This window comes from Vanessa cardui, chromosome 14 (genome assembly GCF_905220365.1).
Source record: "Vanessa cardui chromosome 14, ilVanCard2.1, whole genome shotgun sequence".
Taxonomy (NCBI): Eukaryota; Metazoa; Arthropoda; class Insecta; order Lepidoptera; family Nymphalidae; genus Vanessa; species Vanessa cardui.
In genome coordinates this window covers 13420114-13435074 of record NC_061136.1, presented here as the reverse complement: position 1 = coordinate 13435074, position 14961 = coordinate 13420114, and the positions used below count along the sequence as shown (strand labels likewise).

At 34.0% G+C, this 14961-nt stretch overlaps 1 protein-coding gene across 1 annotated transcript in view; it reads left to right on the top strand.

The window, feature by feature from the left end:
• LOC124535354 (synaptic vesicle glycoprotein 2C-like) overlaps positions 1–14961 on the top strand; it is a 54684-nt gene that overhangs the window by 27358 nt on the left and 12365 nt on the right. Inside the window, exon 2 of the mRNA XM_047111552.1 lies at positions 274–327. Within this exon, the coding sequence (XP_046967508.1) occupies positions 274–327 (54 nt within the window). The remainder of the gene's footprint in view (positions 1–273; positions 328–14961) is intronic.

Below are 14961 nucleotides of genomic sequence, written 5' to 3'. Positions count from 1 at the left end.
TTTATTTCGTTATCTGGGTAACCAATTATAATTACACTCAATAGTAAAGAACAAGCAAAACAGTTAAAGTTTAAATATACGTAAACTAATTTTAATTAGTTCGAGTTTTTATTGAGTTACTTATGCTAAGAAATTGCCTTTTATATGGGACCTCAAATAAATTTTACCGTCGCATTATTATCAAACGAGTTCAATTAATCGTATGTAAACAAGATTCTGAACGAACTTGGCAAGTTTCGACACGTATCTAATCTATTTGTGTGTTATTGGCAGAGAGGAAAGAGCGCCTGCAGCGAGCGCCCTTTGAGACGGCGCTGCATCACGCCGGTGAGTTCGACCTTTGTACCTTTTTACTTTAATTCAAGCAATTTTATGAATTACACATAATAGATTATAGATTTGTCTGTAGTCTTATGTTGTTAAAACAGTCAAAACAGGGCGGATTTTTAAAAGTTCAAATGTTGACAAATCTCTATGCATCTATACATATGCTCTTATTAAGATTTTAAATTAACATGGTTATTTTTTATTACTACAAGTATTTAAAACGGGATATTTATGAATCTCGTGAACAAAACATTCGTTGATAATGTTGAAGTATCAAGCTCCACCAAACAAAAGTAAAATCATGGTAAATAACCCGTTTTACATAATTGTAGAAATAAGCAAAAAACTACATTATACAAGTTTATTATGTAGAGCTACCGGAGTTTATATTCTACAGAGAAGAACCATTATGATAGTAGTTTCACTATTTTATCAATCAAATATATATACATGATATAATCATATTAAAAATATATATACAATACTTACTAATATGCTGATTTCAAATGAACTGTACAACCTCAGATTTATATGTAAATAATACTAAGACTTGCAATTTTTAAAAATAGCTTAAGCTTAATAATTCTGATCTTTATTGGTGGAGGCCTATTTGCCAGTTCGCCTTTCTTGAAATATAGAAAAAACATTGTATATGTATTAGCATGGGTTTCACACTTAGGTACGTGAAAAGAAAAATGGAATATAAGTAAAAAACCTTGAGTGTTTATCTATTAAGAACATTTTTAATTTAGGATAAAAAAGGTAAGTTTTAATAGGTACTTTTTAAAAATATATAATAATAAATTAATTTGTATTATTAATAATATTAATCATAGACAATAAAATTGTGACGAATTAAAGCCCATAACACACATATACACATACACTTGTTAGCCTTTTTTTTTCTCGCTGGAAAAACGCTTTACGCGCTTCCCCCACGTGATGGAAAGTGGGGGGGGGGGACTCCCCGGAGTCTAGTGCGCCCAAGTACGCCGGGTTTACCCACTAAAAAACCAGCGGTACCCACTGCGTCTTTCGGCGGACGCCACGGGATCGCTTACGCATGCTACCGTGACGCCCTGACGGTCGGCCCGCCTATGCGGGCCTCCAACTCCTAGGGGGAATTCCTGGGGTACTGGGACGCTGCCTGGTCCCTGCGGCGCCTATTGAGGCGGGGGGAGAAGGTGCGCGTAGCGCCTTTTTCTCCTCCCCGGTCGTCTTCTGCGGAGCGAGTCGGCGGCGGCATAAAAGTCGATTTAGATAAAAATGTTATGTCTAGTAACTTTCGTCAGTAAAACAAATTCGGTATACAAGGAGAGCTGCAAGTATTAAAGTTACATCTTTACTCAGCAGATTTGTTAATTTTTAAACTGACATTATCGCAGTTAGTCTGATTGACATTTCAGCGAACTTGCCTATCCGTTATAACGATAATATTTGACGTTATACGCATGTGTGGGTTATTCCAACACAGCTCGCATTACATTCATCAACTTTAAACTGTAAACTCACACATGTAAACAATTGATATTACATGCACTCAAATCATTATTACATAGTGTAAAACGAAGTCGCTTACCGCTCTTTGTCCGCTTGTTTGTCCACTACTCCAAGGGCCAAGCGTTTCGATAGCAAATCGAACAAAAATATAGTAGAGAAATATTGAAAATTTTAGAGGTTTCTACAGTGATGTCGTAAAAACACATTCTGTAGTATATTTAGTGATACTAAATTTTGCATTTGCATTGCACCCGTGCGTAGTTGAGGCGGACTGCTAGTATATTATAACATTAAAATCAATTTAATATTTACACGTAATAGCCAATTATACAAAGTCACAGTTAATGAAAATAGACGCTATTTATAGTAATTTGTCAAAGCCCGCGCAAGGGAGGGGCTGTCCTTCGTTGTAACGACCAGAAGTTAAATAGAGATGGGAAAATTCAGCCGTAGAAATTGTGAATTGTAATGTAATGAAGCATCAGACTTGATAAATATTAATAAATATATTTATATATATTAATGAATAAATTTACAATATTAATAAATAAATTTAATTTAATTTGTTAAATTTATTTATTAATATTTATCTAGTCTATGATACAGGCAACATTACAAATTGTAACTTAGTGCTCATTTTATGTATTGTACATATTTAAAAACGAAAAATTTATTTTTTGTTTCTTTTTTTTTTGTTTTTTCTTATTTGAAACCAAGCTGCCTTCAAGTGCCAGTGCTAATAAGTTAACAATAGTGTTTTGATTTTATTTACGGTTTATTTGTGCAAAAAAACTATTTTAAACTTTAAAACATTTAACTAAAGTCTATATTATTTACAGAAATAAAGTGACATAGCACGGCATTGTGAATTGAATAATTTTGGGGACTATTAATGTACAATTTCAAGGTCGTGTAATGTTTCATTGTATACCGTATGAGTGTCATTTTTATACAAATATATAAATAGATTTCCACGGCTTTTTATTACACACTTTCGTCCCTTTTCACGAAGTCACTACAAATTATATATAAAAAAAAATACAAATAAAAAGAAATAACAGACAATTCATAGACACAACATACCTAAATATGCCACTGTGCCAACAGTTTAAATCTACGTACAATTATTAGAGACATAACAACAAACAAACTACTTTCTTGTTTAACGGTCTTCGTAAAAGCCGAGTATCAAAGTTATAGTCAATTTGACCTAGGAATTAACTTCACTCTCGTAAAACAACCTACGAAATGTATCTTTGACATTGACAGTTCGAGTTATTTTCCGCTACGATTGTTTTGATCGTTTAAAATATTACTTGAAGTCGTTATTGTGTTCGCTAGAAAACGAAATTAGCAATGAGTATTTCAGCGAAACAGACGTTTGTTATTATTTAATAACACAATGTTAATTGGCTTACATTCAATTAATTCGACAACAACAACAACAACAGCCTGTAAATTTCCCACTGCTGGGCTAAGGCCTCCTCTCCCTTTGAGTAGAAGGTGGAACTTATACACGCTGTTCCAATGCGGGTTGATGGAATTCACATGTGTCAGAATTTCTGTGAAATTAGACACATGCAGGTTTCCTTACACAAATTAAGCACATGATTACTCAGCGGTGCTTGCCTGGGCTTGAATCCGCGTCCATCGATTAAGATGCACGCGTTCTAAACACTGGTCCATCTCGGCTCAGTTAATTTTAACTTATTAAGAATTAGATGATGATAGAATAAGAACAAGAAAGTTATTTTTTGGATTTGATCTATAATTTCTGTAAAAAAAATCAGGTCTGGTAATAAAAATAAATTTGAAAACATTGAATCCACATATTTCATTACAATTTGTAGAAATGTATAAATCAATCCATCAATATATTTTTATACAGACTATTTCTTTATATATCTAGATCGATAAAAAAATTATGACTTATGTTTATTTATGAAGTTATATGATGTTTTTTTTTTCTGTTGGTAAATAAACATTAAATTTTCTTTTTAAATTTGGAATAATTTTAGTTCGGTCATCCTAATCTTTGCGAAATACGAATTCATAAACGTCACACAAAATGGCCGCCGCGTCAACTAAAAATACTTTACCCGCCAAAACAACATGTCACCGCGATCAAAGAGCGACAGTATATCGCACTAAGAATTTAATTGTTTCTTTTGAAGGATCGCGTTAAATAATATAAAACTTATTTGTTACGTTTGGCGGGTGTGTGTTATAGTTTGAGAAAATTGTGATTTTTGTCTGTAGTTGAATATGTAATAACTTCTATGTGATCATAATTTATGGACGTAATTAAAAAGAACCTTGTTCTTTTTTTAAATGTGTTAATTTTTCATTTTTAAATCGTAACACCGACGTTACGCTTTCTCGACATCAAGAGAGATCCTCAAAAAAGAAAAACAATATATTTAAAAAAATTGCAAAGAACATAGATTATATGTATATTCACAGTAACATTGAATACTTTGATAAAATTCGATACAAGATTTTATAGATGATAAAAAGGCGTAGAGTTAATACCTGTAGACTTCCAAGCAGAATATATTCATTTAAATAAATGTATTTAACTAACTTAACTATGTATTTTTTTAATGTTGAAAAAGAGTAACTACTGAGTTTTTTGCCGGTTCTTCTCGGTAGAATCTACTTTCCGAACAGGAGGTAGCTTCACTTAATTGTAGAATGACGATTCAAAAGTGCCTACTTAAATAAAATTTATTTTGATTTGATATTAATTTTATAAAAGTGAAAGTAACTCTTTTTGTCTGGCTTTTTAACGACCAAACCGCTGAATTAATTTGATGAAATTTGGTATGAAGCCAATTTGAACTCAAGAAAGGACATAGGCTACTTTTTTACCTGACACGTGACAACCGATACCCTGAAACGCGAGCGAAACCGGGGGTGACTTCTAGTGATGTATATATTTTGTACGACAAGTTGTAATGTGTTGCTGACTCTATAGGTTTTATTATTGTAAAACGTAACGTAAGTGCAATACGTGCCCTTGGCGCCCAACCTTGTGACGTCACAGCCCCACCCTTCGTTAGCTAAAAGCCGTTTAATAGCATTGACTTACCGTTCCCTAAACTAGGAAGAGACGAGATTACCGGCACAAGGGCACGCGTTATCGTTATTAAGGGCGAAGACGCGAAAATAAACTTTGTAAAATGTATTTAGATTGTAAACGTCCATATACATACTTTGTTCAAGTGTTATAGGACTTTATTAAAGCTATCGGTAATTGCAACATATTTTATAACCGATTATCATCCATCTGCCCTTATCCTGATTTTATTTTAGGTCGGCGCAGCATGTCTTTTCCTTCCATACTTCTCTGTCAGACGTCATCTCACAAGTAGCATTCTTTCTAACCATATTATCTTTCACACAATCCATCCACCGTTTTCTTGGTAGTCTTCTACCTCTGTAATTTAGATGGTAGTGTTTAATTTGATTATCAATAAGTAATGCTTCCATATTTAATAAAGGAATTTCAGTTTCGTTTGAATTTTTTGAATGAAATTAACGAGTTTTGACATGCATCATCTAGTCCATCGATCCATGATCTTCACATTTAAGTTATTGTTTGTCTGTCCGTCTGTTTTTTACGGCTAATTCCTAGATTAGCTGAAATCTGTTCAGCTATTCCAGGACGACGAGACTTTCACTGGCAGATAGCTGATTTAATAAGAAGTAACTTCTACATTAACTTTTCTGTTAAATTCAAACACCAAGTCGCGAGCACAGCTCAGCAATATTGATATCCTAACGTTACTTATTTTATCTAGAAGTAAATCATATCCATACTATATAATATTTTCAATCGCTTTGTCGACAAATATTGAAAGTGCATTAGGTAATTCACTACATTCTACATCCTGAAAGGTTTTTATGTAACGAAGAGCCTTGTGATAATTATCATTAGTCGAAATTTGGTGAACTTTAGCCTTCATTTAATCTATTCAAATATTGTTCCGTGCCTTCAAATATAACAATGTACTTACAGCACATTAGAGCTAAACACAATGGGTGGTTTGTGGGTATATATTTTATTAGAACAATTCAAGAGTGAATCCCAATTATATATAGTTCCCATACAGTGCCGGCGTTCATAAGTGTCGTGATGGTCCAGTGGTTAGAACGCGTGCTTCTTAACCGATGATTGCGGGTTCAAACCAGGCAGGCACCGCTGATTCGTGTGCTTAATTTGTCTTTATAATTCATCTCGTGCTCAGGGGTGAAGGAAAACATCGTGAGGAAACCTGCTTGTGACAAATTTCATAAAAATTCTGCCACATGTGTATTCCACCAACCCGCATTGGAACTGCGTGGTGGAATATGTTCTAAACCTTCTAATCAAACGGAGAGCCTTTAGCCCAGCTGTGGGAATTTACAGGATGTTGTTGTTGTTGTTTAGTGCCGGCGTAAGGGAGAGGCGCAATGGGGTGACGGCCCAGGTCTCCAAATTGGGGGGCGCTGAGATCTGGAGTCTTCTGTATCCGTCTTAATACTATACGCATATTGTCACACTGATCACTATTTAAAAAAGAAAAAGGTCATCCCTAGAGTTTTTTCGAAATCTTTGACCTTCCTAGTCCGATTTTGGTCATAGAAAAAGGCGACGAATGCGTATCCTGCTCAAGGCGCCTAAATGGTTGAGTCCGGCCCTTGTTCCATAAATCGATACTCAATTGATAATTCGCTGTAATTACAGGCATAATGGACGTATCTTAGATCAGCGAATTAATTTCATTTCCACTAAGGAAAAAGAGTCGTGATATTAACAAAACCGACCGTAAAGTTTACAAAACAGTATTCTAAAACGCTTTTTCACTTCACGTTTTCGTGGATTGACTTTTATACGACTATACCACAAATTTATATCCATCCTTCATCCTATAAAGATATTAATCAGTCCATAATCCAAAAGGTTTTCTTTTAATTTTATTGATAAATAGTGCAGGTTCAATAATTATAGGGCTGTTTGTACGATGTCGCCGTCCTGAATAGTAGCGTCTCACCATGCGATGGGAAAACCTTAATCGTTCGATACCCCATCGCTTGAACACCCCATTAGAACTCCCACATTTATGTAAATATTTGGTTTGTAGGGTTCATAACATTTTGAATGAGCTGGCATAAAATTTAGCAAATGTTTTATATGGACTTAATACAAGGCATTATTTCTTAAATACAAAATATATAGATATAAATATATATCTATATATTTTGTATGTAGGCGGGCGATCGGGCACATAGGCCTACTGATGGTTGGCCCATTTGGTCACCCCTGCTCATAGACATCGGCGTTGTAAGAAAGTTTAACTATTCCTTACATCACCAATGTTGTTTCCCTTGTGCCTGTAGGTTGTGGTTACGGTCACTGGCTCACTCACCCTTCCACTTGGATCACAATACCAAGTGTTACTGCTTTGCGGAAATATAAGCTCACTCATCCTTCTATCAGGAGCTTAATAACTATAAGTTTTCCTTAGTAGAATAACTGATCATTAGATGGTACCTACCCAGACACGCTTGTATAAATCCCAACTCCTGCGCAGTTATCTGTTTTCAGTTAATAATAACTTTCTCTGAAATCAGAGGAAATCAACCCTCAATATGCCAAACCTAGTATTTCGTAACGTTGACGTGAAAACATACGAAACGTAAAATTATCAATTGTTCTCATTATATTTCGTGTTACGAGTTTTATTACGAACACAATGGTTGGTAATAAAAGCGGGAGACGTTGTCCAGTGCCGTCTGACGACGTTCGAAACGAAAATAGAAGTTATATACAAAACAATTTGTTTTCGCCACACGATGTATGAATATTTCGAAGTTAAATTGTTTTTGCGACCTTATTGCCACAAATTCATGTCACCAATAAAAATGTTTTAGAAATTATTTATTATTAATCGTGTGCTATATTTGATTATATTTAGGAATCCGCTGTGGAACTTCAGAATCTTTAATAATTTAACACTTGCGATAAAGTTTTTGTTTTTAGTTTTTTTTTTTAAGGTACAAGATTTTAAGTAAATATAGTTTTTTATTGTTTTGTTTTATGCTTATATACTGTTATGTTTTATTTTGTTAATAAAACTAGGTACATATATAATATTAGGTGGTAGTTTCGGATTTGAAAGTATATTTTTTTTTCGTATAAACAACGAAAATACTTGAACACATAAGTAACAAGAACGGTATCGATGTCAAAATGCTCTCTTTATGGTATCTTCATCTTCTTCCAAGTCGTTTCCTTATTTCTGAGGGTCGTGACCACCATGCGTGTGGCTCTTCTGTGCACTTCGCATCATCTTCATCCTATTCTGTACCATTCGTAGGCAAGCCTGGGTACTTTATAGTATGCGGACTTCTAAAATCTAGGAGACTTATTGTGTGTGTACTGTATATATTATTTATAATGGCGGTCGGTTAAACGGTCTATATATTGTTGCTTTACAGCGCCATCTAGCAGTGAGCGGAGTAAGAAAACCTTCGTCAGTTTTCAAATTAATTACTTTATCAAGTTTTAAACACTTAAGTACATTTTCAGTCATTCTCGATCGGTAAAGCGATTAAGCACACGAAAATAGATCTTAAGGTGACGAACCTTTTCTTACCCCGACTGTACATATATGTACTAACTAACTACTACTAACTGTCATTGCAATCGGTTAAACGGTGTCGAATTATATTCGTCACTAACAGACATACCAACATACATTTATATATATCATAGTTAAGAGAATATCTTAAGAATTAAAGACTTCGGCGACGAATGTAGCCGTAGGTAAAATATTGCAACGAATTAGAATTTTTATTACAATTTTACTAGGTAACGATGGTCTTATTGTCACCAGCATTTTCTGAGTGGGCGTCGGTCATCGAACTCTCTTTATTTTTAAGAAAATTAACACCCACATACTTCTGCATTCAAAACAGACGCAACTTCACGACTCTTTGTTTCGAAGTTTGTCTTAAATTCTTAACTTTTTAATGTTTACAAACACATGTTGTTATTCGTTGAGTTATATATTATAATAAAAAGCAATTTTGTCTTTATTCTTAATTTAAAAATAGAAAAAGTTTTGAAAATAGTGAAATTCTATACAAATCATTTAAGACTTATGATCTTTTACAATTGGGCGTTATTGTTAAATATGCCTCCCTGAAAAATAAAGATAAATACTTGAGAGGTCCGTTCAGCGTCTCTTGTCGCAATAATTTAATTTGTATGAAGTATCCATTGCGATTTTGCACGTAAAAAATCCTGTAAATATATTATATAGTATCCAACAAAAATAAGCCGAAGGTTTCGTTACTTAATTTTCCAATGAATCTAAATAAAGTTATCTGCTTAAGAATAAAAATTTAATAATAAAAACCCGTCTGGGTAGGTACCACCCACTCATCAGTTATACTACCGCGAAATAACAGTGCTCAGTATTGCTGTGTTCCGGTTTGAAGAGTTAGTGAGCCAGTGTAACTACAGGCACAAGGAACATAACATCTTAGTTCCCAAGGTTGGTGGCACATTGACGATGTAAGGAATAGTTAATATTTCTTACAGCTTCATTGTCTATGGGTGATGGTGACCACTTACTATCAGGTGGCCCATATGCTCGTCCGCCAAACTATACCATAAAAAACAAATTTGTGGAGATTTTTATATAATGTTTTTCCTATACTATCAAAATATATGTTAATAATGATTTATTTGAGTCATAAAACATAGATATCTAACCACATCTTAGATTCTGGATTTCAAGGTATATTTCTATGACGTCATAGAATTCTCCATCGCTCGTAAAGTGAGATGGATCATAAAACGTGTTAATGATTTGAATCATATAAACAAGATATGATCTAGTTTCAAACTCTTCCCGTAACGATTATTAATTAAAACTTCATTCAAAAAAATATTTGACGTCATCTAAAAATATTTCATGAGCAGACATAGCTAGTGTTAGAGACTTCACATATTGTTTTGACCATTTGATTAAATAAAGAACTCGCTAAAAATATTAAAAGACAGGTAAAATTATTCGCACCGATATTTCTTGCTTTTTATTTCTAAAATTTTACTTGCTGATGCTTCTTATAAAATAAAACATACAAATACAAATAAATTAAAAAAAAACAATCAACTATCAATAGAAACATACATCAAAGGCATGTTATTTACGTATATGTAATTTCGGATCAAGATATGGATACCAATATATTAGAAAATTTTACTGGTTTTGGATTTGATATCTGATAGTTTCAGTTTGGATTCTGAAGTCACATTGCATCTCTGATCAAAGTAACACATAAAACCTCCGTGGAGGTACGAATATATTTATTGAAAAAAAAAAAAATCCTATGACTCTATACATACTCACAACTACAATCATAACACCTTGGAGTAGTGGAGCAAATAACTTCATCAAATGTATAGTACCTCGACTCATTGCCTCCACTGGTGACAGAAGGGCTGGGTCGTTTTTTGCCTAGAGGATCGGAATTGCGATTCAACGGGGAAATCCTGCTGGCATTCTTGCCACCATACCACGCGGTCAAGATTTGTACAGTATATAGTTTTAGTTCATATTTGTATATATTTAAGCATTTTATGTTATTAATTCTTATGTTAAAAAAGATAAAAAAAATCATAATAGTCAAAATGTAGGTCATAATGTAAATAGCGATGCATTGTTGCTTTACTAATTCTACCAATTATTTTATTGACTGTAATATTTACTCACGCGATTAAAAGTAAACATTAATTATGAATCGAGCAATGAGCAAATATTAAGCGTCATCTTCATTGTATTTCATGCGAATTCATCTTCATTTTTAAGTGGTTTGGTGTCACCAACATTAATATTGACATTATAAAAAGTAAGTTTTGAATCGTCATGATATAATCGATATATGTATTTTCAGAACACACACAACGTATATAACGTATAACAAATCAAGAATAAAATAGTTTAAATGACAGATCTAAAAGTAATTATACGTAAAAATGAAATTCTCAGTGAACTTGGAATTATTACTGTCCAATAAGTTTAGCAACATCTGAACTATATTCCAACAGGTGTCCATCTAAAACGTATTTCCTCGGTATGTTGAATACAAAGGCTTATGTAAGAAAAAATAATATTACATAATATATGACTAACTCTGGGCGGATATGAAAAGTTGTCTACAATTGAATAGTCGACAGAATATAAAGATTATTCCAGACTGGTTAAACGATATAGGTCAAGTAAAATCGGACAAAGTCAGGGCATTGTCACCCGTGAATTTGTTTATAAATACGCATCACCTTGTATCGCGTATCGTTTGTAGCCGATCAGAGGACCGTGCGGCACGCGCTAGGTCGCTTATGACGCCCAGACTTGGCCGAGGTTCAAAGATTGGTTTAAGGGAGGAGCGCAGCGTATACATTATAAATTGTCTAATGGGCGATTACATTCGCGGTCGTTGGATGTAACTTTTTTCATTTTTTTGTTACCTCTTCGATTCTTGGTGGTAGGGCTTTGTGCAAGCCCGTCTGGGTAGGTACCACCCACTCATCAGTTATTCTACCGCCAAATAACAGTACTCAGTATTGTTGTGTTCCAGTTTGAAGGGCGATTGAGCTAGTATACCATAAAAAAACCTCACTTGTCTAGTGTCTAGCTTATGAGAACTGTTTCTTTTTTAATCCTGTCAGATTCGTTAGAGGATTGGAAAGAGATCTTTGTGGGCACAGTCAGGCACTACATCCTACGCGTTTTGATATTCTCTCTTTATCGAATGTAAACAGGAATTTACTACATTAAAAAAATAGCAAGGGTGTATCATGAGTTTGTATTTAACTTTGCTTTTAGATATTTTTATCAAAGAAAATAATAATTTATTATCTAGTTATTTAATTCTTTATTCAAATTGGTGTACCCTTACCTCAGGCGTTCCTCAAGGCAGTATTCTTAGTCCTTTGTTGTTTTTCAATTTCATTGATGGTATTGCTTGTGATTACAGTTAGATCATTGTACGTCGACTGTATTGTTGCAACAACTACTGTCCCTAATAAAGAACTAATAAAGGTTTATGACTGAGCGAGTTGCTTAACGTTTCAATGATCAAAACACAGATGTAGAGAAATTAAAGGAAACCAAAATACTAAATGTAAATCGTTTAGTTTAACCATTGGACCAAACATTATCATTCGTATCGAGAATCGGTCGCCTGTTTGTAAATAAAGACAGCTGACAAAAAGCACATCGCTCTAAATATAGAGTGGAAAAAACAATTCCGAATCACGCGTACCAAATCAGCTCGTTGCTTCATATTATTAGCAAATCCATGTTATATAATGAACATAAAAAAATATAATCAAGACAATAAATTTGTTGTACTTTGTGGAATTAGTATATACACATCAACAATGTCTAGGAATATTTTGTATAAAGTTCTTAAACTCAAAAAATCACAGCCAATTTTAAATTTTTTTGATAAAAAACTGTTTTGTATCACGACAATACATTTGCTGTACTTTGTGGAATTAGTATGTTTGGAAGGCGTAGTTCATAATTAATTGTAAAGTAAAAATTAGTAACGCTAACGTTGTCACCATCACCAAAAATGTGTGCCAAATTTCAGTTTCTCAGAATCGTTTGGGTTGAACTTGTTGAAATCCAATTGCAAGCTTTGACCCAGATAGTAACGGGTGGAGATAAATAATAAACACATTATGTGTTTAATTAGTTTTCCCTTAAGTCAGGTATTCCTTAAGGTATTACAGTTCTTATTTGCAAAAAATGTATGTCATATAGTGGAACTCTGGCGTTGAAGAAGGGCTTACTAAAACCTAAGTCTGGCTCCCTCCTCGCAGTACTTCATCAAAAAAATGCGTATACTAGTAAAATATATCATATATTACCAGTGCAACGAAAATAAATAATATTTTTAACACACAGTAAAGTTGCGATCTTGGCGGAATATTACTGTCACCTTTTATAGTCTTTCTATATAATAATATATTTATGTATTAAGCAAATGATTTGAAAGATTCGTTCCGAAGAGAATGAATAAAAATATATGACGTCATAATTTGGAATCAATGAAAGTAATAGCTTACTAGTATTCCATTCTCTACGGGAGCCAGAATTTCCCAAGAGGAGATAAGAGTTATTTTAAAACGTTGCCCAAACGTAGATTGGCTACAAATATTTCGGAAAGTCACCCAACACAAACAAGTCACTAATTTTTTTTATAGTACACTTCGTCCTTTTATATTTAACTTAAGCAAATGATAATTATCGGTGTTCATCAGGGTTTAAGCTATAAAATCTTCGGTTAAGATATCAATATACGTGTCTTAATTCAATTCAAATACCGGATTTAATATTACATAGCAAATAATCTGCGCATCAAAATAGAAAAAACCTCAATGTTAACTTGAAACATTATCCGGGTAATCCAGGCACGTTTAAGGCATGGTTTATAGCTAAGCAGTAAGCACTAATGAGATTTGGTGACGAAACAGATCCAATTAATTCGAGGCGCCTGAGGGTCGCACACACGTACATACACAATATACATGTGTAGTGGGATATACGTGAATTATACAGGGTGACTAAACATGCATGAGATTTGACCTTTAAACATTGTTTATAGCCTTTACGAGACTATTGTTTTATGTAACTCGATAGTGTGTTTGTGAACACTATTTGCCTCGTATAGTTCTTTTGTTACGTACACTTAGATGCCAACAAAGGATATTTACTTCTATTAATTACAAGCTAATACATGTCATATTCAATGTCACTGTCTGCCTTTACGGGAAAAAGCTGTTGTGCCGTCTGTAACACCCACTGGAAGGCTATTATATTGCAAAGCGTCAATTGTTTTGTTAAAAGGGTAAGGGGGATGATGTAATTAACAGGTTCAGGGAAAATAACTTGAAGCGTCGACATTCTATGGCGCACTGCAAAAATGTAGTGATGTATGAAGATGATCTCAGTAACAGCTCGTTTTCCAAACCTTTACCTACCATCTTTGACCTTCTATCTAAATTTTAGTATAGTATAGTATAGTATAGTATAGTATAGTAGTATAGTGTAGTAGCGTTACTATATTCTTATTCATAAATGGATTAAAAAAAAGACACCAATAACATTGATACCTTATTACATTTCCCTATATTAGTAGGGCTTGGGTAGTCAAGATTTAGTGGCAAAGTAAATACTCCGTATTCGAAATACTGCATTTGAATTTGTTAATTATATATTGGGCAAAAGTGCTGCTTAGTTTCTTTTCAGTTCATCTGAATCTAAAGATAGTCAGTTTAACATTTAATACAAGCCTGTAAAATAATGATACAAAAGTGCATCTCTACTTGAACAAAAAAAATTTCGATTTCGAACTCCTTTCACTTGGATTTTGGAGTTGAGAAAAAACGTGAACGCTAAGTGCAGGAGAAGTCCATAAATCCGAGGTCGCTCAGAGTGCTGTGACGTGAGCTATGCTCGGAGTATTTTTGAAGGGTAAAATCAGAAATGAAGTCACCCGGGGAGCTTGCATTATGTTTTTGTTGAAATGCCAATGGACTGGTCACGATTGTCGAAGGACCGATCTCTCTTGGGGCAAATGAGTTCTAGAGTGATGACCGCGAATCGCCAAATGTAGCAATCGCATCCAGCCAATTGGACAAACGACCTGAAGAAGTTACGGACCCGAATGTACACAAAAAAGGCTTACCATTATGGTAGAGACCTATATCTAACAGAGGATTGTGATTGACACTTGGCGGTAGGGCTTTGTGCAAGCTCGCCTGGGTATGGGTATTGTTGTGTTCCGGTTTGAAGGGTGAGTTAGCCAGTGTAACTACAGGCACAAGGGACATAGCAGCTTAGTTCCCAAGGTTGTTGGCGCATTGACGATGTGAGAAATAGTTAATATTTCTTAGTACATATATATAGAAATATATAGAAATAGTTAATAACTACTACTAATATTTCTTAGTAAATAGTTAATATTTCTTACAGCGTCATTGTCTATGGGTGATGGTGACCACTAACCATCAGTCGGCCTATTTGCTCGTCCGCCAATCTATTCCATAAAAAAAGTCTTATGATGATG